The sequence below is a fragment of the Drosophila subpulchrella genome, unplaced genomic scaffold (assembly GCF_014743375.2).
Source record: "Drosophila subpulchrella strain 33 F10 #4 breed RU33 unplaced genomic scaffold, RU_Dsub_v1.1 Primary Assembly Seq31, whole genome shotgun sequence".
Classification (NCBI taxonomy): domain Eukaryota; kingdom Metazoa; phylum Arthropoda; class Insecta; order Diptera; family Drosophilidae; genus Drosophila; species Drosophila subpulchrella.
Genome location: NW_023665567.1, coordinates 1,607,501 through 1,630,944, shown reverse-complemented (window position 1 = coordinate 1,630,944; position 23,444 = coordinate 1,607,501). Strand labels below are relative to the sequence as shown.

Genomic DNA, 23,444 nt, shown 5'->3' with positions numbered 1-23,444 from the left:
TGTTTTTGAGATTAATCTCCGATATTTCGGTAAGATCGTCGATGAAGGGACTTCTTAAGTGTTTCAGTCTGAGTCTGCATAGGGCTGCGAAGAAGCAGAGAAGGTGTTCTACCGTTTCCACTTCTTCCTCATCCCTGCAGCTTCTGCAGAAATCATTTTGCGGGGCTTTTAGCCTGCCGGCATGTGCGCCAACAAGCCAGTGGCCTGTAAGAGCTCGAATGAACATGCCACACTCTGTGCGGCTGAGTTTGAGTAATTCCGAGGTTTTTTTGATGTTTATCACAGGTTATGTCTGGTGAGAGATACGACACTGTGGTGCGTTTTGCCAATGGGTGTTGGGTAAAGTGTTGAAGTAGTTTTTTATATTTAGCTTGCAAGTTGCCATGAGTATACCGACATTCTCCTCTCCTGGGAGGAGAGGCTTGGTGGTGCCCTGCTTGGCTAACTCGTCCGCTATGCAGTTGCCTACGATGTCCCGGTGACCCGGAACCCACATAAGGCTGATAGTAAACTGATTTGCCATCTCGTGGAGAGATCTGCGACAGTCTGCTATTGTACGGGAGTGGTGTTTGTCGAGTAGATCGATTTAATAGCCGCTTGGCTATCACTATATATGTTTAGGTGTCCTATTTGGAGGCTAAAGTTCCCTAAACAGGTTAGTGCTTCTTTTATAGCGTGGACCTCCGCCTGAAAGACGCTACAGTGGTCCGGGAGCCTGAATGACTTCCTGATATTTAATTGTTCGGAATATACACCTCCGCTAACGTGCCCTTCTAATTTGGAGCCATCTGTATAGAAACAGATTGCGTCCGTCGTACCCGTTCGGTGCTGCTCCCATTCCTCTCTATCTGGAATCAGGGCCTCAAAGGGTGTGTGACTATATTCAATGGATTTGCATAGATCCGAGATCTTCGGAAATGATTTATCATCCTGGAGAATTTCAGCATGCCCATAAAATTGGGCTTTCCACTGCCCTGTGTTCCTCAGTCGAATAGCTGCCGACTTGGCCCTTTCCATGCCTACTAAGTCCAGGCTAGGGAGGTTCAAGATTGCATTCAGCGCTTCATTCGGGGTGGTTCGTAGGGATCCACTTATACACAAAGCCGCCATTAAAGGAGTCAGTATGCATTGTTTGTGCAGGGCGGTCCACCACAGAGCCACTCCGTACAGTAGGATTGGCTTGACTACCGCTTTGTATATCCAGTTGACTATTCTAGGGGACATGCCCCATCTTAGCCCAATTGCTTTTTTACAGGAGTAAAGTGCAATTGTCGCTTTCTTGGTTCCTTCTTGGTTGTTTAAGCATTTGAGGCGCTTATCTAATACTAACCCCAAATACCTGGCGTGATCGCTAAAAGAGAGATTACAATTGTTTAGAATGGGTGGGATAAGTTGGGGAATTTTGTATCTATTTATAAATAGAACAAGTTCCGTTTTCGAGGGATTTACCCCGAGTCCGTTCGCTATCGTCCATTCCGATATTTTTTTAAGTTTAGCGGTCATAAGATCGCAAAGTGTTTGTGGATATTTTCCATTAAAGATGATGGCGACGTCTTCTGCGTATGCCACTACCTTAAAGCCTCCTTCTTCCAGAATCCGCCGTAGTTTATTTACTGCGATATGTCACAGGAGGGGTGATAGTACACCTCCTTTCGGGGTGCCTCTGCTCACTAGTCTAGTCTGGGTTGTGGTCCCTAGTGTGGCTGTGACCATTCTGCTTATCAGCAAATTTATGGACTAACCTCACCATTGGCGGCTCAACCCCTAGTTCTGTCAGAGATTCTGTTATAGCAGTGGTGTAAGTGATTTCTCGATGCTGCTTACCACCCAGTGTAGCGTCGATTCGGTTGACTTACCTTTGGTGTAAGCGGGCTGTGCTTCTGATATTTGTGTCGGGTCTACGGTGGCCCTTATGTGTAGGCTTATCATTCTTTCAAAGCTCTTAAGCAGGAATGATGTTAGGCTTATTGGCCTAAAATCCTTTGCTGTGGTGTGAGTGGCCTTCCCTGCCTTGGGAATGAAAACCACCTTTGTTTCTTGCCACGCTGTTGGTAGTTCTCCTACCACCAGGATGGATTGGAAGATTTTTTTCAACCTGTTTATGGCTATTTGTCCTGCTTGTTGGATGTGAGCCTGTGCTATCCCGTCCGGTCCCGGCGATTTGTATGGTTTGAAACTATGAATGGACTATTTCATGTTGCGTTCTGATAGGAGTGGTTCTAATTTGCTCCTCTTTGAAAAGGATGACCTGTTTGTTGGCTCCCCGGGAAGTGAACGTCTAGGAGCAGGTCCAAGGACTCTTTACTGGAGTCTGACCATGATCCTGTGATGATGATGATTTGCTTTTTGAAGATAGCCCAAAGGTGCGGCTGTCTTAGAGAGTACTTTCCTGAGCCTTGCGGCATCAGTTGTTTTTTCTATGTCGGAGCAGAAGGTCTGCCATGCCGTTCGTTTTGCTCTTCTAATGGCCTTTTTGTAAGAGGCTTCTTCATACTTGTAGTTCAGCCAGTTAGTGTCCTCATTTCCCGCCTTTGATCTGTTAAACAGGCACCTGCAGTTGGTTCTGAGGACTGATAGTTGTTGGGTCCACCAGGGCGTTTTTCCCTTTCCTACCTGTGCCAGTCGGCCCGTCTGGGGTTAGCGAAGCTGACCGGCAAGGGCGAATCAAGGGACAATACGGTTTCTATGAATCTATGGTCCGAAAAGGAGTGCTCGTCAGAGACTGCCCAGTTTTTGACTGGGCCAACGAGTGAGTCTGATACCGAAGTTAGATCTATGATCGTTTGGCAAGCTTTAGTTATAAATGAAGGGACATTGCCCCTATTGCATAAGAATAGGTTCGAATTTAGAATAAAATCAAAAAGAGACTCACCTCTGTTATTGTTGCTTGGGCAACCTTACTGGGTGTGATGGGCATTGGCGTCACAGCCTATTACCAAACCTTTCCAGCATTCCTCTGCCAGTCCTCTGACCAGCGCATCTGGGGGTTTTCCTTTTCAAAGGCCAAGTAGGCCGATAGGACCCTCATAGAGCCACTTTGCAGCTTCAGGCTTACTGCGTTGTTGTCTCCGTTGCTGTAATTGCGAAGTGGAAATACTAAGATGCCTTTTGGCTAATATGCAGGTTCGAATTTTACCTTCTTTGGGGTCAAGCATAAGCTTGTATTCCTTTGTTCCTAGTCCAGCAACCTTGCCTCCTACCACCCAAGGTTCCTGTACAAGGACTAGGTCGGCTCCGCCTTCGGTCAGGCGAAGCAGAAGTGCAGCAGACGCTGCTTTACTGTGGTGAAGGTTTATTTGTAGAAGTCTTAGTGACATCTACAGCTTCAACCTCCACCACAGTGACGTCGGCCTCCTCTGTGTCGCTGAGGTCTACGTCCTCAATGGCCGGTCCAAGCGCTCGCATCTCTCTGCTTAGCGACGAATCGGTACAGTAGCCGTCCTCCGGCCCACCAGGTGCCTCCAACTCCTCAGCAAGCACCTGCTCGGCTATGTCGCCGGCAGAACTGCCAGCGGCGTTGGAGTCGCCCTTATACACCTTGATGTGGACCGCACTGAACCCGAAGTTCAGCACTCCTCGAGCAGTCTCGATCGGAGCAACTGACTCATTGTTCAGGACCAACACCGCCTGGTTGACGTCCCCTTCATGCTCCTCCACCTTGACGACTTTCCAGTCCTTCGTGGGGAGGTGCGGGTTGCATTCATGACGAGGATGTCCTCCGGTGCCTTGATCGCTGCTGGAAGCCAAATCCTGGGTCGGGGCCTACTGGGGACATCACACCAGTCTAGCGCGACGATGTTCGCCCCTTCGTTGACCTCACCGAGCTTGCTCGTCGCCTGTTTGTACAAGTCGACCGACCGCTGACTGTCGCAGGCCACCACTTTGACGCTGCCCTGGTACCAGCCCGCGTGCATACAGCAGGGCGAGGTGCCTGGCTTCTCCCGAACCATGCGCAGGCAGATGAGGGAAAGGTGGGACTCCGCTGCCTTCCACTTGGTCCTGGGGATCCTGCCCTCCGGATTTCCCCTGTCAATTAGGCCGAGTAGGAAACGATTCTTCGTGATTTCGGCGAACGAGACCGATGGCTGGATTTTGGATCTCTTCGCCGATGGTCCGGGAAGATCGAGGGATGGCTGCCTGTTCGCCTGAGGCCCAACTTTGGTGGGCTTGTCCTGCCCGTAGTTAGGGAGCACCTTCCTTGCCCATTCCACCTTCTTTAGCCATTCAGGCGAAGGTGTGGCAACGGTGCTCCTAGTATGAGAGCGCAGAGTCTGGGCGGCAGTCCGCCCTTCTGCGTATGTATATTTGTTTGCTCCAGCGGGTGGCCCGAGTGTCTTGGCAGTGCCTACCGCTGCTTTAGGCGCAGATGCGCTCGTGGCGGAGGCGTTTGCGGCTGGCTTTCTGCCACCCGCCATTCCCAGTTTGGGATGCGGCCCTTTCGGGACCGTGCTGGTGCGGATGGTGGAATCAGTGTTCAGCTTATCCGAGGGTTTTTGAGAGTTCCCGTCTCTGTGTTTTGTGTTGTTTTGTTAATTGACTTTGTTTGTTCCATAATTGGTCCCACGAGCTGTGGAAAAGGGGAAAAGTCCGCCCGGGCAGAAATCCGCGATGCCCGGGTAAGGCGATAGTTAGAACAGGGGGTCGCCATGTCCCTGAGCACACCGTTTGAGACTGGGCTAGTTTTTGATCCGGGCCCCCAGCCAGGCTGAATCTTGGCACGGTCCGTATTACACCGTAGTTCGGCCCGGAGTGAGATGTTGTTTGGGAGGGGAGATGGATAGGTGTTGTGTTGGGAGTGGGTTTGTGTAAAGCAACTATTTAGATGCGGCTGCTTCGTTGCAATATACCCGCTGGCTGTCCGGGACTGTTATTTACTGGGGTTTCCAACCACGATTCCGTGTATGACTTCTCCCACCAGCTTATTCACAGTTGGACTCAAGAGAGGTCGTCCGCTATCCGCAACCTGCGACCCGCTCGGTTGCCCCAGCTTGGCGTCTTTGGAATCATCTCACAAGTTCCTCAGCCGAGATTGCCAGGATATTGGGCACACAAAAACATACTGTTTTTTCTCACCCAAATGCGCGAAATGCGCGAAATGTGGTGGTGATCATGAGTCTCGAAATCCTTGTTTCCCCGCTAGGCCTCAGGATTAATTTAAGTTCATTAATTGTGGTTCCAACCTAAGTGCTGGCAACCACAAATGTCCAGCTTTTCTAGAATCAACCAAGAAATAACCATCACTGTCAATTTAATGCTACGGGAGAAATATTATATCATACAACAAGAATTCCCATCGCAAAACATTATAGCGGAAGAATTTAAATTGCCTTATGTTCGTAAGAAATCTTCTGTTAAAATATCTGCTACTCCTGAAGTATTTAATTTACTAAACTCCACAAGTTTTTGGCGTAATGATAAATTGGTCCTTAAAGAATTGGTTCCAAACAGACGGAGAACTAATAATAGGCTTACGACGTTAGTTATTACCTATCAAAAAACCCAAAAGTTTATTTGCGGCCTATCAAAATGTAAGGGGATTAAAAATGAAGCTACCTAAGCCTTATGCTAACTCCTCTGCTATTAGTGAAGACATTCTGGCCTTTACTGAGACTTGGCTGGCCTTCCACTGACTACCTTGCCTCTAAACCTTTATCTGTTCATGACTTTGTTGATGGTCTGTTAGCAAATAAGCTTTACACGAAATTTACTAAAAAGACAATTCGGTCTTGAATTTCTTTTAGATCCGTCTTAAGTCACGGTATCAAGAATTGGTGCACTTTTTGTCCCAGAGGCCGATATTATCCAACATTGGAATTAAGAATTTGCCTCCCCTGCGTTGATATATATATATATTTCCTTTACTCTCTTCAACTAAAAGTAAATGCTTTCGTTAATGTGACTATAATAAACTGAACTACATGATTTACCAATATAATTGGATAAATTTATGCAATTGCATGGTTATTGAAGGAGCAACTGCTTATTGAAAGAGGAACTGAAATATTTTAGAGCTTTTTTAACTCTTTTTAATGAATGCGTTCCCGATCGCCTTTCTCCAAAGCTAAACAAGCCTCCTATTGTAAAATGCGCTTCAAGGGTTTAGAAACCTTACAACATACACTAACAAAAAATACAAAAAGGCGATTAAGTCGTCAGATTCATCACGATATGTGGTGGCACGAATTCATGAATTTAAACCGATGTAAATTTCAATTGTTAAAAGATCCGAGACAGTTCTATACCATTGTTAATGCTTAGCAAAAGTCATCAGGGGTATGGTTGAACTCAATTGAGAAATCTACGGATTGCGGATTTATTTGCTGAGTTCTTTCAAACTACTTATAGTTCGGTTTATTTTGTCTAATTCTAATTTTTGCTCCTGTAATGACAGAAAGTGTTCTCTTAAGTGAATTAGCAACTACTATTATCGATCACTACTAACCTGCTCGAATTGACATCTTTTGTAATATATGGACTTAAAAAAAAAATTTCAAACAGTTGTTATATGTACAGATTTTAGTAAAGCGTTTGACTCTGTAAGCGACTCTCTTAGTTGATTCAAATTAGATCAGCTCGGTCTTACAAATAATCTGTTAACTTAATTTCGAGCTATTTGAATGTCAGATCTCAGAGGGATATATTTAAAAGCTCTGTTTCCAAGATGATCTACGTGACATCTGGAGTGCCTCAGGGTAGTCATGTAGGCCCCTTGCTGCTAATTTGCTTATTAATGATCTTCCCACTACCGTAACTCACTCCTGTGTAATAATGTATGCTAATGATGTTAGGCTTTGTTTATCTTATAATAATATAGATATATATAATAGATAGATAGATATAATAATATATGCTTGCAGTCAGATCTAAATAGATTCCAGGAATGGTGTCAGTACAACCTTTTGAGTTTCAACTATCTTATGTGCAACGTTATGACTTTCTATGGGGGTACTCCTACGTAAATGCGTTATTCTCTTCAGAACATGGCACTGAACCGAATATATTCAGTTATCGATTTGGGTGTTCTCCTGGATCCAAAGCTTAAATTTGACTCCCATATAACCTCTACTGCTCTAGGGTTTATAAAGTGTCTGTCTAAAGAAATTAGTGATACATACACTACCAAACCATTATATACCGTTGTCCATCCTAATTTAGAATATTGTTCATCGGCTTGCAGTCCACAATAAAAAACAAGAAAGAACGCTATAGTCGAGTGCCTCGACTATCAGATACCCCTTACTCAGCTAAAGGGATCAAAGGGAAATGAAAATAAGCAAGCAGCAAAGCAAGACTGAAATGCGCCACCTACCGGCGGTAGACAGTTTTATGCGTTATGGGCGTTAGGGTGGGCGTGGTAAATTTTTTTTTGGGTCAATCGATAGTTCAGTTAAAATTTTGTATCTAGCATGAAAATTGTGGGCGCCACAGGCTTGGGCGGTTTGTGGGCGTTAGAGTGGGCGTGGCATATTCGCGTATCAAAAAAAACTGCGTACAAAGCTACGAAATCTAAATCTGAAATCCTGATTCTCTATCTTTGATAGTTTCCGAGATATCTACGTTCATATTTACGATTTTTTGAAATTTGGGAGCGGTTTGTGGGCGATAAAGTGGGCGTGGCAAACTTTTTTTTAGGTCAATCGGTAGGTATTAATGAGAACAATACATTTCAGTTAAAATGTTCTAGCATCAAAACTGTAGGAGCCACAGTTTTGGGCGGTTTGTGGGCGTAAAAGTGGGCGTGGCGCTCTACTGAAGCAAACTTGCGCTGCGTAAGAAGCTCAGGAATCTGCACGCCAAATCTCAATAGCCTAGTTCTCATAGTTTCCAAGATCTCAGCGATCATCCGGACAGACGGATCGACTCGGCTAGTGATCCTGATCAAGAATATATATACTTTATGGGGTCGGAAACGCTTCCTTCTGCCTGTTACATACTTTCCGACGAATCTAGTATACCCTTTTACTCTACGAGTAACGGGTATAAAAACATTCCTTTCTTTTGCCTTACGTAGCTTACACTGGCATCAAAACGTCAGGTTACCTTCTTACTCGAGTATTGATTAATTTATTGCTTAATTTGCCTCTCTAGTAAATCGAAGAATAGTGCTTGGTACTATTTTCATACATAATCTTGACAGAGGTGATATAGATTTCGCAGATTTGGCAAGCCGCCTAACCCTTTGATGTTCCTGTTAACTTGCCACGATGTACATCAAATCTTAGTCTACACGAGCCCTTGTACTAATTATAACACCCTGTATCATCTAATTTGTTCCTCAACTTCTATTGTTATTGAATACTAATATCATAACTTCAGCTTTTGTTTTTTTTTTTAACAGTCTTTGTTTGTTCTATGTACCTTTCTCGCGAACAGTATTAGCCCGAATTGAAAAATGGGCCCTGCGCGTGAGAAGCACGTGCTTCGTGTCGATGGGCCACTTGCTTGTACTGCTCTTAGTGCATCAACGTTCAACGATACTAAACAATAATTGTTGAGGCGGGGTGGCTTGATCGCTGAAGCTGGATGAAGTCCTAAGAACGAAGGTACGAAAAACACGGGGGTACTTTGGGGTTTTTTTATGCGACGTGCGTGTGTGTTTATTGTTACACTTGGAAAATAAGCTTAGCTTAACTTAGGCGCTCCAGAGCGGAGTGGAGACTAAATAGAGAGATGAGGAGGGAGTACAGAGGGTAGTGCGAGCGCGCGAGAAACTGCCGCTCGACACTGCCTCCAGAAATTAAACGCCCCTATGGCGTGAACAATAATAATAAAAAATCAAAAACAAACGCGTGGATTCGAGTCAAGGATAAAATTTGTTATGATTGTGGATGAAGCGGACAGTATTAATGTTTTTCTTTATTTTTCTAAGTTTCTTTCACTATTTTTGCCGATTTATGAATAGGCTAAATTGAGTATAATGTGAGCTACAACTAGTGCTTAAACGAGGAAGAACGCTACAGTCGAGTACCTCGACTATCAGATACCCGTTACTCAGCTAAAGGGACCAAAGGGAAATGGAGATATGCAAGCAGAAAAGCGATATTGAAATGCGCCACCTACCGGCGGTAGACAGATTTAAGCGTTATGGGCGTTAGAGTGGGCGTGGCAACATTTTTTTTTGATCAATCGATAGGTATTGACGAGACCAATACATTTCAGTTAAAATTTTTTATCTAGCATAAGAATTGTGGGCGCCACAGGCTTGGGCGGTTTGTGGGCGTGGCATTTTCGCATAAAAATCTTGCGCTGCGTACAAGCCTACAGAATCTAAATCTGAAATCCCAATACTCTATCTTTGATAGTTTCCGAGATATCCGCGTTCATACTAACGATTTTTTGAAGTTTGTGGGCGGCTTGTGGGCGTTAAAGGGCGTGGCAAACTTTTTTTTATGCGAATCGATAGGTATTGATGAGAACAATTCATTTCAGTTTAAATTTTTACTCTAGCATCAAAACTGTAGGAGACACAGTTTTCAGCGGCTTGCCCACAAACCGCCCAAGACTGTGGCTCCTACAGTTTTGATGCTAGAGTAAAAATTTTAACTGAAATGAATTGTTCTCATCAATACCGTTCGATTGACCCAATTCTCTATCTTCGATGGTTTCCGAGAAATTCGCGTTCATATTTACGAATTTTTGAAGTTTGTGGGCAATTTGTGCGCGTTTAAGTGGGCGTGGCATTTAGGTCAATTGATAGGTATTGATGAGAACGATACATTTCAGTTAAAATTTTTATTCTAGCTTCAGAACTGTAGAAACCACAGACTTGGGCGGTTTGTGGACGTGCGGGTGTTATAGTTTCCGAGATTTCAGCATTCATACGGACAGACGGACAGAAGGACCGACGGACATGGCTAGATCGACTCGGCTAGTGATCCTTCTGCTTGATACATACTTTCCGACAAATCTAGTACACCCTTTTACTCTATAAGTAACAATTATAAAAATTAATTTTATTTTTATAGTGAAGGAGTGAAGGAGACGTTTCCGACCCGATAAAGTATATATATTCTTTGTCACTAGACGAGTCGATCTAGTTTAGGTAACGGTTTGCACAAAGCATCATAAAATTTTGTTATAACACAGCTCGGTACAAGATCAGGGCCCGAAGAGAAAGACAACTTGACTGTTTGAAGGTTTTGAAAAAGATCATCCTCACTAATAAGTGGCATAAAAATACAGTTGGAGTGAGGGAGAGGCTATGGATAGTATTATCATAACTAATAGATGAGTACGTGGACTGAAAAAATTTGACAAATATGTTAGCGATATCGGAATCACAAGAGGCGGATGGAGTATAAATGTGAAAACAAGATGGAAATTTTTTTGTGATCTTTGTTTCGAATTAACAAAAGAATAGAACTGTTTGGGGTTATCTTGGAACTCGGTTCTACAACGGTTTAGGTAACTATTGTAGCATTCGGAATTATGGATTAATAAATAAGAGCGAGCTATTAGATACCTCGAATGGTCAGCCCGGTTCTCTTAAATTTCTTAAAAAGTCTGGATATGGAATTTTTTACAAAAGAGAGTTTACGAGTGAACCAGGGCGGCTTAAGAGACTCGTTGGTAGAGGGAAAAGACGGGACAAACATATCGAAAGCTGAATATAGTGTACCATTAAACCGTTCCACAATTTGAAAGGGGTCGTCGATTGATTTCCATGAAGGACCAATCGATTTCGGATAAATGCATATTCATTTCTGTGAACTTAGCTCTACGAAAACAACGAAAGGATGCTGGTTCGGTTTCGGGGCATGGCAGTACTGAAACTGATGCTTCTAAAGTTACCTCAAGTGTAGGATGGTACGCGTCTTCAGGATTTGAGAGAGGACTAGTTCGACTAACATATGCATTTGCGAACTCTGACGAAAAAATAAGGTCTAAAACTTTACCACAGAAGTTCAAGACTGAGTTCAGTTGTCCTAAAGAGAGATCAATAAGACCGTGAACGAACTCATGGGCCGTTGTGGGAACGAGAACATTTGGATTAGTTGAGGTCATCCAAGAAATGGTAGGAAGGTTAAAATCGCCCAAAACGATAAGATGATCGTTATTTCCAACGGTTGAATGAATACTCTGTATTTGAGCCAAATGCTGAAGGTAGAGACTATTATCAGTCCGAGGGGCAACATACGAGTATTATATAAAAACATAATAATCGTGAACCTGAATCCGAACAGCAACAAACTCTAATTTACTGTCCGTACTGATCATCGAAATACGTTAAAAGACATGATCGACCTTGACGGCAATAAGAACACCGCCGCCAAGGCGAACTGAGCGGTCACATCTATAGCTCACATAATTTCCCGCAAATATTTCCCAATCAGACACAGAGGAATTAAGCCACGTTTCAGTAAAAGCAATTACATTGGAATCAAAGGAGACACTGTTGACGTGCAGTTTACTAAGTTTTCCCAATAAACTGCGTACATTTTGGTAGTGTAGGGAAAAATTATTGTTTAGTTTTTCAAAACGTTGGTTGAAGGAATCTGAGGCCAGTGAACCCGAGGATTAAGCTTGTTAACGTACTCGTGAGCAATGACATGATCAGGCCATATAGAGGCATTTAGAGCCATATCAAGACGTACCTCGGGAAGTCCAATTTTAAACGAAGATATTTCACGTCTCTGCTTAAACTTGAACTTCAGGACAGTTAGTTCTGTTCGAGAAATATTCAGCACAGGTGGTTTTTGACATCGTTTTCAGAAGCGCCAGAATTAAGGCGGGAGACGAAAATGAGCTTTTTTTATGCAATGCCCGATAAGGGCATAGGTTCCCTTTGAGCAAATCCAGATAAGGTTGACAGCGATGGTGTTTGAAGGCGACAAAAAAGTGCCGGACCCATTTGCAACAGCACGCGAACAGATGCCTGCTCATTGTTGACGGGCTGCAGATCAGGGGGTAAGACAGGATCAGGTGGTCCAGAAAAGGCAGCGGCAGGTGAAGGTCCGAAGGAAACGACTGCACTGCGGCCGTCTGCTTCAACCAAAGAGGTCTCATTGTTAGTTAAACGATGTAACCCAAGTGTTGGATCATAACCGGATCATAACTCGGAGTCAGTCAGAGTTATTTGGAAATTAGCTCTTATCTCAAAGTTCTTTATAAATTGAGTAAGATCCCCTAAATAATGTGTCATATAACTTTTATGTTTGTATTCATATGGGATATAGGACATAGGATATATTTAAAAAAATTTATATCTTGAAAGCGTGAAATGAAAATTGGCTGTGCCTTTGCGACACACCCGAATTCATTCATATATATTTTTTCTGAGCTGATGAAAATGCAAGACGAGCACTTCATAAAAGGCAATCTTTAAATAACGATAAATGGAGAAGCAGCCTGTTGAAAAAAATTTGCATAATATATTGAATGCGTAAAATCAAAAAGCAAATATTAAAAAAAATTAATTCATTGCTTTCAGTATTTCACAAACGGTAGTCGTCAAAATAAATAAAGAAAACTAAATTCTATCGCCGCTTAGTAAAGAAACAACCTGTTAAAGGCAAGGCGGATTTGTTATTGGCGCTTCCACCTAATTTGCGAGTGGGTAGTGTTGTTGTGTGTGTGTTTTTTGTTTACAAACGAAAAACATGGTTTGCGTCCAATTTAAATGTTTGCTTTTTTTAACAAAACATTTATGGATACAAAATGGTGCTAAAATCTATCCTACCACTTTTAAGAACAGTTCCTTAATCGCAGACAAAGTCGCTGAGGGAAAGCTAGTATCTTGTATTTATCTTACTTCAGTGACATCTCAACAAATAAAGTCTGTAATGCCGTTCGGCCTGTCAGAGTTAGCATCCGTTCTTGTTTTATTTAATTTGTCTTATTTATTGGCATGCTAAAAATGGTTTAAATTGGACCTTAGGTTAATTTGCGGTAAAATGCACGTTTTCTTTGTATAGTTCTATTTGAACGTTCAGTTGTTGTGCCAAAAAAAAATTACCTGGATTGTACTTGTTTTTAGAAATGTATATATCTGAAGTTCTTAAACCTCAATAATAGCATCACTTATAGACAAAACATTTTAAATACCCTACAAATAACACATTGTTAAAAAAAAAAGGAAATGACGATTCAAAAAATACTGAAAAGTTTTGAAATTTAGGTATTGACCTGCAGTTGGAGATTAGTTTAGATTTTATCTGAAACTTATTTTACTGAAAGTCAAATTTTTAATTGTGCGTACATTTGGTTTCTCTTGTTCATATGGCCTTTTATCGATGCAACGCTAAACTATTTTGTTCGCTAGTTTGATCAATCACTTCGAAAATGTACACAATCATTGATTTTATGCAAAATCTTTATTATTCGGCCGTGTTTTAGTTTATGTTAAAATATACCAAATTTAAGTATACATATATCGATAAGAACTTATTGTACTCATCCCTAATCGTGTAGTTCTCTAAGTCTTTGCCACCAGCGGTTGTGTCGCGCGTATTACTGAATAAAGTACATATATATTATATTCTTACTACTCGATCCCTCGTCTGATTTACATCAGGTTATGATCCCAGAACGCTTAAACTGCACGTGAAGTAAAAGTAGTAAAAATAAAGTGGATAATTTGTGAAACACCAAATTGATTGTATCAGAAAAACGAAACTGAAAATTTATTTCAGAATAATTTGCAACGACGAAGAAAAGAAAGAGGCAAAGACGGATAAAGACGCCACAAAAACTTTCGGGAACAATGAAACAGAAAAAATCGTAGGACACCAAGAAAAATGAGTTTCGCAAACATTAAAATAGATCCCCTCGGAAGGGAAAATTATGATACGTCGAAAATACAAATCCAAGCTCTTTTAATTAAGAACGATGTGTGGAAATACGTGAGTGGTCAGTTTAGTAGGCCAACAGATTCCCAAGAAAAAGCCTTGGAGTGGGACATAAATGACTATAAAGCGAAATCGGATTTAATTTTATCCATTTCTACATCTGAGTTGAGGCAGGTAAAGAACTGCGAAACATCGAAACAGTTATGGGAAAAACTAGAAAGCATATACCAGTCAAAAGGTCCAGCGCGTAAGGCACATTTGTTGAAATCGCTTATATTGCTGAAAATGAAAAATGGAGACGATATGCACAGTCACTTGCAAAAGTTTTTTGACAATCTTGACAAAATTCGTGAAATGGACATGCAAGTAATGGATGATCTCGTGACGGTACTGCTGCTTTACAGTGTTCCTGAGGAATACGAACAGTTTAGAGTCGCCATTGAAACACAGGACAAATTACCTGAGCCAGAAGTGCTGAAAACCAAAATGATGGAAGAATATGAAGCGCGTAAAAGGAACAACATTGAACCGGTTCACGACGCCATGTTTACGCGGAAAAATTAAAAATTTCCTCCAAATGCAAATACAAACTTTAAATTCAAGTGCTTCAATTGCGGAAAAATAGGACACAAGGCCAAAGATTGTAAGGGAGGCAATCAAAAAGAGAGTGAATGCAAGGGCGAACCGAAAAGCAACAGTGCGGTCGCCATGCAGGTGTTTGCAGACGACGGACAGTGGTGTCTCGATTCAGGTGCAACATCGCACATGTGCTTTCAAAAGGAGAAATTCGAAAACATTAAAAGTGAATCGCTAAACCTAAAATTAGCAAACGATGAGTCCGCACCAGTTGTCGGCAGTGGAAAAGTACTCCTAGAAACTTCGATCGTGACGGCAAGCCTAGAAGAAACTCTATACGTACCACAACTTCGGTCAAATTTAATGTCAGTGTCAAAAATTACAGATCACGGTTTTGAAGTCATTTTTCGTCGCGACGGTGCCGTCATATCTGACCCACAGACCGGTAAAAGGATCGCAACAGCATCTCGTAAATCCAATCTGTACTTCATAAATCAATGCCGTGAAAAATGCAACACAGTGAGTACCGTATGCAAGGACAGTGATCTACAGAAATGGCATGAAGTATTGGGACACATAAACGAAGTTGACTTAAAAAGTATGATTCGAAACGAAAAAGTGATTGGCATAAAACTGAATCTTAACGAGAACATGAAAAACTGTGAAATTTGCATTCAGGGGAAGCAATCGAAAAAACCATTCACGAAGTCGGACTCAAAATCAAGTGATCTACTAGAGTTAGTACACTCAGACGTTTGTGGACCAATGCGGGTCAAGTCGCACGGAAGTTCCAGATACTTCGTAACATTCATCGACGATAAAACCAGGTGGTGCGAAATATATTTTCTAAAACAGAAAAGCGAAGTCATAGAAAAGTTCAAAGAGTATATGCACCTCGTCGAAAATCAAACTGGCAGAAAGATCAAAACGCTGCGTACAGACAATGGAAAGGAATACGTAAATAACGAGTTTTCCACTTTTCTCAAAGAAAAGGGCATTAAGCATGAACTTACAAACGACTACAGGCCGGAACAAAATGGAGTTGCCGAACGCAAAAACCGAACTTTAGTTGAGATGGGTCGGTGCATGATGCTTCAGAGCGGATTACCTCCAAGTTTCTGGGCAGAATCTATTCTAACTGCGAACCACGTCAGAAACAGAATCCCGTCCCGGAGCCTAAATGGCGAAATACCGTACAACTTGTGGACTGGAAAGAAACCAACACTCACATATCTAAAAGTATTTGGAACCGTAGCATATATGTTGGACAAGCAACCTGGAAGAGGTAAATTTCACCCAAAAAGCAAAAAATGTATATTTATAGGGTACGAGCCGCAAACAAAAGGATATAGTCTTTGGTGTCCAGCTGAAAGGAAGACTTACAAAAGCCGAGATGTAAGGTTCCTTGACAAATTTGAAGAAGATAACCAATATGAGGATTTTGTTGAGCAAGAATGTGTTGAAAATCAAAAAATCGAAATTAATCTTCTTCAAGTTCCACCTACAGCAGAACCAGAATCTTCGCCCAAATTTGAAAACAAGCCAGAAGTCCCAGAAATGGTAGTGCCCAGACCGGAAACTTCCGCATCTCGCACGCAGCTTCCAGCAAGGAGAGGACGAGGTCGCCCCAGGAAACGGCAAATAACTATGGAAGAGAGTGCTTCAGAGGATGTCCTAGGAGAAAACAGCGCATTTCTCAGTGACCAGAGCGATCCAAAAGATGCAACAGAGGCACTCTCTTGCCCGGATAGTGAGGAATGGAAGGCAGCCATGCTTCAAGAATACCACGCTTTGAACAAGAACGAGACGTGGACTCTGGTAGATTGACCTACAAACGCGGAAATCATCAAGACGAAGTGGGTTCTGCGAACAAAACGACATGCTAACGGTAGAATCGAAAGGCGAAAGGCAAGACTTGTCGCCAAGGGATTTGCGCAGACACCCGGTGTAAGCTACGGCGAAACTTTCGCGCCCGTGGCACGCATGAGCTCCATTCGAATGCTCATGGCCCTATCAGTTGAACTCGGAATGCAAATCCAACAGTTGGATTTTATCAGCGCATACCTCAACGGCGAAATAACCGAAGATGTCTACGTAGAAATTCCAAAAGAATTTGAAGCGATCCTAAGTAACGACGACCTCAAAAAGTATGCTTCAAATAAAGTCTGCAAAATACGCAAGGCGCTGTATGGTCTCAAACAGTCTGGAAGGCAATGGTATCGAAAGCTTGACGAAAAGCTACAGAGCTTGGGACTACAGCCGCTAAGTTCTGATCCTTGTATGTACTTCATAAATAAAAACGACATGCTCGTCATCGTATTAATTTACGTAGATGACAATGGTGGCATCGAATGACGAAAGGGCACTTACAGCATTAAAATCAGAACTTGCAGGCATGTTCGATATGAAGGACATGGGATTGAGTTCGAACAGAACCTTGAAAAGCACGAAATCAAAATGCATCAGCAGTGTTATGCAAAAGAGGTCATCAAACGGTGTGGCATGAAAAACTCCAATACAGTGTCAACACCATTGGCCGCAAATGAGAAATTATCAAAAGATATGACGTCGAGTGATCAAGAAGGATATCCTGAAATCAAGGACCTACCGTATCAGAGTCTTATAGGCTCATTGATGTATCTGGCAGTATGCACTAGGCCAGACATTTCCCATGCTTTAAGTTGGGAGTCCAGGAAACAGCGCACAGTGGCACTCTCAACGACCGATGCCGAGTACATTTCTATATCCGATGCTGCGAAGGAAGCCGTCAATCTAAAGTTGTTTCTGAAGGAAACTTTAGGTACGCAGGACGTTGTCGTGATCCTTAAAGATAATCAAGGCGCAGGTGACCTGACCCGAAATCCAGTATTCCACAACCGTACAAAGCATGTGGATATTCGTCACCACTTCATAAGAGAGCTGGTTGAAAACAATGAAGTCATCGTAGAATACATCCCGACTGAGAAGATGCGTGCCGATGTATTGACAAAAGGTTTATCTACATCAAAACACAACGAATGTATAATTCGTTTGGGTATGACTACTATGTAAAATATGAAAATTGTTCAACATAAATTTGAGGGGAAGTGTTAAAATATACCAAATTTAAGTATACATATATCGATAAGAACTCATTGTACTCATCCCTAATCGTGTAGTTCTCTAAGTCTTTGCCACCAGCGGTTGTGTCGCGCGTATTACTAAAAAAGTACATATATATTATATTCTTACTACTCGATCCCTCGTCTGATTTACATCAGTTTATAACCGCAATCCGAACAAGGAGGTTGAATAACTTTTCCCAACGGAGTAAGATGGTTTTAATTTTTTAGTTAAGTACCTGCGCTTCGTCTTTCCATGCCCTTTCCTGGAATGCTCAAAGCTTGACAAGAGTGACCGTATCTAAAATGCGAATTTGGACGCAGATCGAAATATACTAACAACGTTCGGAACCAAATGGGGTATTTTTTACAACATCCCGATCACCATGACTCTAGTAATTTTTAGATAAACCGATGTCTAGTGTAGCCAGCACACAAGCTGAGCGGCTTAAATCTCCTGAGGCGGTGTTTCAGAACAGACCTGGACTTCACTTCCTGGTATAGTATCTGTAATTCTTCCACTGCAAACAATGCGCCGTCGCAAACGATGACAACATCTGCTACTTGAAGTGGTGACAGGGGCATATGCCATTGCGTTCGCCGGCAGAGGTCTGGAATATATTCGCTCAGTCACTTGCTCAGTCCTTCCTTTTGGGCTGAAACTCCTGCGAAGGTGGCGTCTGGGTGATTAGGGCTTATCTGCTGGATCATCTAGAGGAATATGTGGGAGCGGCCGAGCGTTTACTATGTTTTCAGCCTTGGACATTAGACTGTATAACATATCCACCTAGGCTCCTATCCACAGTACATATCCGATGGCTCCTTTAACACATCTTAATAATCGTTTACAGCATTCCCATTCGTAAGGCTTTACTGGGCATTCAATATTTTCTCATCGGCGATCTTACTATGGTCGAGCTTTTGTATCCCACCTGTTAGTTTTTGTTCAGAGCCCACTTAGTTGGTTCCATTATTAAAACGGATTCGAACAAGTTTTTTACGCAGCGCCTTAAATTAATGCAGGTGTCTTATGTAGGCGTCAGTAGTCAGGTCTCTAGCGATCTCTAGGTGGGCAGCCCTAACCGTCAGTCAGATCCAACCATTTTAGGAATACTCCCATATTGCCGATACCTACATAATAGAAAGGACTCAGCTACGGGTGGCTTGAGGAAACTGTCCTACCTGAGAATTCTTTGCATCTAACTCTTGTCCCAAGACTAAATTTCTTGCAGCCCAACTAACTACTCACAACGATTCGTACCAAACTTGTGAGTGAGGACGATGAGCCTCTCCAAAAAATTTTCAATCTCAGCACTAACGGTATCGAATGGAACTTCCCCGCTGGCAGATGTGTTTATGACTGGATTTGTATTCCAACTCCCTCTTGAAAAAATCTCCTTTAAGTCAGAAAGATTACCTATTTGTTCTTTCAATTTTTGTTTCGAAATCAGCGGGATTCTTCGAAGTCAGTATCCAAATCCGTTCGTCAATTGAAGTCGTCTACAAAATTTCGTGGACTTTCGGCTTGTATATCCAATGGTCAGACCTTATCCATGCATCCGAGTCCGATCGCATACAGATTCGAGTCAGGTGAACGTAACGAATTTAAATCAAGGAAGAACGCTATTGTCGAGTACCTTGACTATCAGATACCCGTTACTCAGCTGAAGGGACCAAAGGAAAATGGAGATATGCAAGCAGACAGGCGTTTAACAGATTTATGCGTTGTGGGCGTTAGAGTGGGTGTGATTTTTTTGATCAATCGATAGGTATTGATGAGAACAATTCATTTCAGTTTAAATTTTTACTCTAGCATCAAAACTGTAGGAGCCACAGTTTTGGGCGGAAGCTCAGGAATCTACACGCTAAATCTCAATAGCCTAGCTCTCAAAGTTTCCGAGATCTCAGCGTTGACCGGACAGACAGACAGACGGACAGACGGACAGACGGACATGGCTAGATCGACTCGGCTAGTGATCCTGATCAAGAATATACATACTTTATGGGGTCGGCAACGCTTCCTTCTGCCTGTTACATACTTTCCGACGAATCTAGTATACCCTTTTACTCTACGAGTAACGGGTATAAAAACCCGAGAGCTGAGCTTTGAAACGAGAGTTTTTACAACAATGTGTCGTATGTCAAAAGTTGAGGAATTTCAAGGGTTATATACCTTAAAATTTAGTTTGAAATAGTTAAAACCGTTTTTGAGAATTCAGAAAAAAAGCTATAAAATCTAAATAAAAAAAAACTTATGCATTAATTTTTAAACGGTGGTATTGGGACAAATTATGTTCGAAAGTATTTCAAATTACCTTTCTAGCACAAGCCTGTAGCTTTAGTAGTTCACAAGTTCCGGATATTTAAAATGTAGCTATTTATAGCTGTTCTCTTGCCAAACAAGCTAGTTTATTCAAAAGTGGTGGGTCTAATGTTTCTTATATTGAGCTGTTTAACATCTAATATGTTTATACTATGAATTTTATGCATTCTCCAATACATGAAATTTTAATAGCCCCTGTTTATACAAAACAGAAAAATTCATGAAATGATATTAGAAAAGCTGTCAAATTATTTGATTTTGATATAGAGCTCTATAGAGTAGTAGGCTGTAAAGTAGGCTGTGCCTCAACAATTCGTACATTGGGACTGAATTCGTAGTCAACTTTCGTGTGTTATTGAATTCATGAAACGGTGCTTATGCACACACGAATTGGTCCATTTCATGACTTGATTTCATGAAATAGGCATAGCATATACTATGCTATGAATTTCATGCATTCTCCAACACATGAAATTATAATAGCCCCTGCTTATACAACACAGACAAATTCATGAAATGATATTAGTAAAGCTGTCAAATTTTTTGAATTTGATATAGAGCTCTATAAAGAAGAAGGCTGTGAAGTAGACTGTGACTCAGCATTTCGTAAATTGGGACTGAATTCATAGTCAACTTACGTGTGTTATCTAATTCATGAAACGGTGTTTGTGCACACATAATAGCATAAACAAGGTAATAAACACAGTAATCGTCTAATATTTTCAGGAATTTAAAATAATGCTTTGGGACAAACTGACAAACAAAATAATTTTCATTTTGAGAAGTCCACCAAAATCTTGTTTTGCGTATTACTTTTGAACGGAGCATCCGATATTGACAGTTGACACGTATTTTAAGTAAGATACAAGTAGGTTAATAACGCGGGGTATTTATCCCAACCGGCCCCAACAGATCAAATTTTCTAAATTTTGAGTTTTAAACTTTCACCGCTCCTTCTCTCAAAAAAATTGTTTTTTTTAGAGTCTTGGTATGTAATTCTTTTAGTTTTTGCAATTCCTTACGGTTGATGTATCACTGGAAACAATAGGACGATTACAGGAGATTTTTGTTTCTTCGTGTATATATAGTAGTCGCCTTCGCACACCCTCCTGGTGAGCTTCGTCACTACGTGGACTGCCGTCCACAGTGATTACCGGTTGGAGCTTATTTGAGAGTCAAATGCAGTTTGAAACTTTTTTATTCTACGAATGTTGGGATTTTCTCGTTAATAGGGTTTTGCGTGTCCAATGTATCCAACCATCTATTGGTTATGAAGATCTTTTTATTCAATCGGTGCCACAAAAATTCTTCTGCGACGCTATAAGAATTTGATTATTCCCTACTAAAATGTAAGCAAACCAATAGGTTAGGTTAGTTTAGACTAACCCGGACGGCCCTCACGGGGCCACGCATAGGCCAATATAGCCCTTAGTTGTCCGGTTGATTTGTATGAACCTTGGGATGAGTTAAGAGGTTTTTATGTCCACAAGGATTGAGGTGTTTTTGGCGAAGGCAAGAAGTTCGCCTGGTTTCCTGCTGGAGGAGTCTCCCACTGATGCCAGTACTGGGGCACCGAGGTATTTTCTTCTTGCCCGTGAGAAAGCCGGGCAATTGCAGATGAGGTGTTCCAGGGTTTCAATAGACCCCGATTCATTGCATTTTCTGCAGGTGCGGGTGTTGAGTATTCCGAGCAAACCAATGCTTGGAAAAAAATTGCGGGCCATTGTTTTTTTAATGCAAAATGTTGATTATTCGGATTAATTATACCCGTTACTCGTAGAGTAAAAGGGTATACTAGATTCGTCAGAAAGTATGTAACAGGCAGAAGGAAGCGTTTCCGACCCCATAAAGTATATATATTCTTGATCAGGATGACTAGCCGAGTCGATCTAGCCATGTCCCTCTGTCCGTATGAACGCTGAGATCTCGGAAACTATAAAAGCTACAATACTGGGATTAGGTATGCAGATTCCTGAGATTCCTGAGATTCCTGCGCAGCGCAAGTTTGTTTCAGCACAGTTTTGATGCTAGAATAAAAATTTTAACTGAAATGTATTGTTCTCATCAATACCTATCGATTAACGAAATCAAACTTTAAAAAGTTTGCCACGCCGACTTTAACGCCCACAAGCTTCAAAAATTCAAAAATATGAATGTGGATATCTTGGAAACTATCAAAGATCGAGAATTGGGATTTCAGGTTTGAGTTCCGTAGCGCGTAACGCAGCGCAAGTTTGTTACGCGAATATGCCACGCCCACAAACCGCCCAAACCTGTGGCGCCCACAATTTTCATGCTAGATAGAATATTTCAACAGAAATTTATTGGTCTCGTCAATACCTATCGATACCTATCAATGACGCGTTATAAACGATAAACTGTAAGGAATGAGATTAAAATATCACTGCAAAGTAGAGTTCTCGCAAAGTATTTTAATTTTTTTCGAATGCTTGGTGGAAAGTGGAGAACCCTACTTTGCAGTGATATTTTAATCTTATCCCTTACAGTTTATCGTTGATTATGCGTCATTAGATTTTAAATTAGAAACAAACGTCTAGCTTTTACAGTTTCCGTTATCTTAGCGTTCATATGGGCAAACGGACAGACAGACATAGCTAGTAATGATATAGCCTTGGCATTACAATTTTTAAATACCCTTTCCACAAAAATATGTTCGATCCTATAACAACTCTAAGATATATCCATTTACGGACATCCTGAAAGTTGTTCAACAAATTTATTATATTACCTAAAATACCTAGTTTTAATATTTTAGAAACATTCTTTGTACTTAAATATTGTATATTAACTTTTATATATATAGTGCTTGCCAGGTATGCACTCCAAATGCAACAAATACGGTTTGGAGCCATTGCCAGTGTGTCTTAGCTGACGGAGTTGAACGAGGAATTCTGACTGCAAATCGTATGATTCCTGGGCCTAGCATTCAAGTATGCGAAAACGATAAGGTTGTTATTGACGTAGAGAACCACATGGAGGGAATGGAAGTAACTATTCATTGGCATGGGATATGGCAACGAGGTTCGCAGTATTACGATGGCGTTCCATTCGTCACCCAGTGTCCTATTCAGCAGGGTAATACTTTTCGGTATCAGTGGACAGGAAACGCCGGTACACACTTCTGGCATGCTCATACTGGTCTACAGAAACTAGATGGCCTTTACGGTAGCGTCGTCGTTCGCCAGCCACCTTCACGGGACCCTAACTCTCATTTATATGACTTTGACTTAACAACCCACATAATGCTTATCAGTGACTGGTTGCATGAAGATGCTGCAGAGCGGTATCCCGGACGTCTAGCAGTAAACACAGGCCAGGACCCGGAATCCATGTTGATCAACGGCAAGGGCCAGTTTCGTGACCCAAACACTGGCTTTATGACTAACACACCATTGGAAATATTTACAATTACACCAGGCCGTCGTTACCGCTTCCGAATGATAAACGCATTTGCTTCAGTCTGTCCAGCACAAGTAACGATAGAGGGCCACGGCATGACGGTTATCGCAACCGATGGTGAGCCTGTGCATGCTGTTGATGTCAACACAATCATTTCATTCTCAGGTATGTCTCATTTTCCATAAAAACAAGGAAGAACGCTATAGTCGACTGCGTCGACTATCAGATATCCGTTAC

At 41.8% G+C, this 23,444-nt stretch overlaps 1 protein-coding gene across 1 annotated transcript in view; it reads left to right on the top strand.

Annotated features, from left to right (window-relative positions):
* LOC119559672 (laccase-5) overlaps positions 1-23,444 on the top strand; it is a 153,651-nt gene that overhangs the window by 64,597 nt on the left and 65,610 nt on the right. The window contains exon 3 of the mRNA XM_037872729.1: positions 22,612-23,372. Coding sequence (XP_037728657.1) covers positions 22,612-23,372 — 761 coding nt within the window. The remainder of the gene's footprint in view (positions 1-22,611; positions 23,373-23,444) is intronic.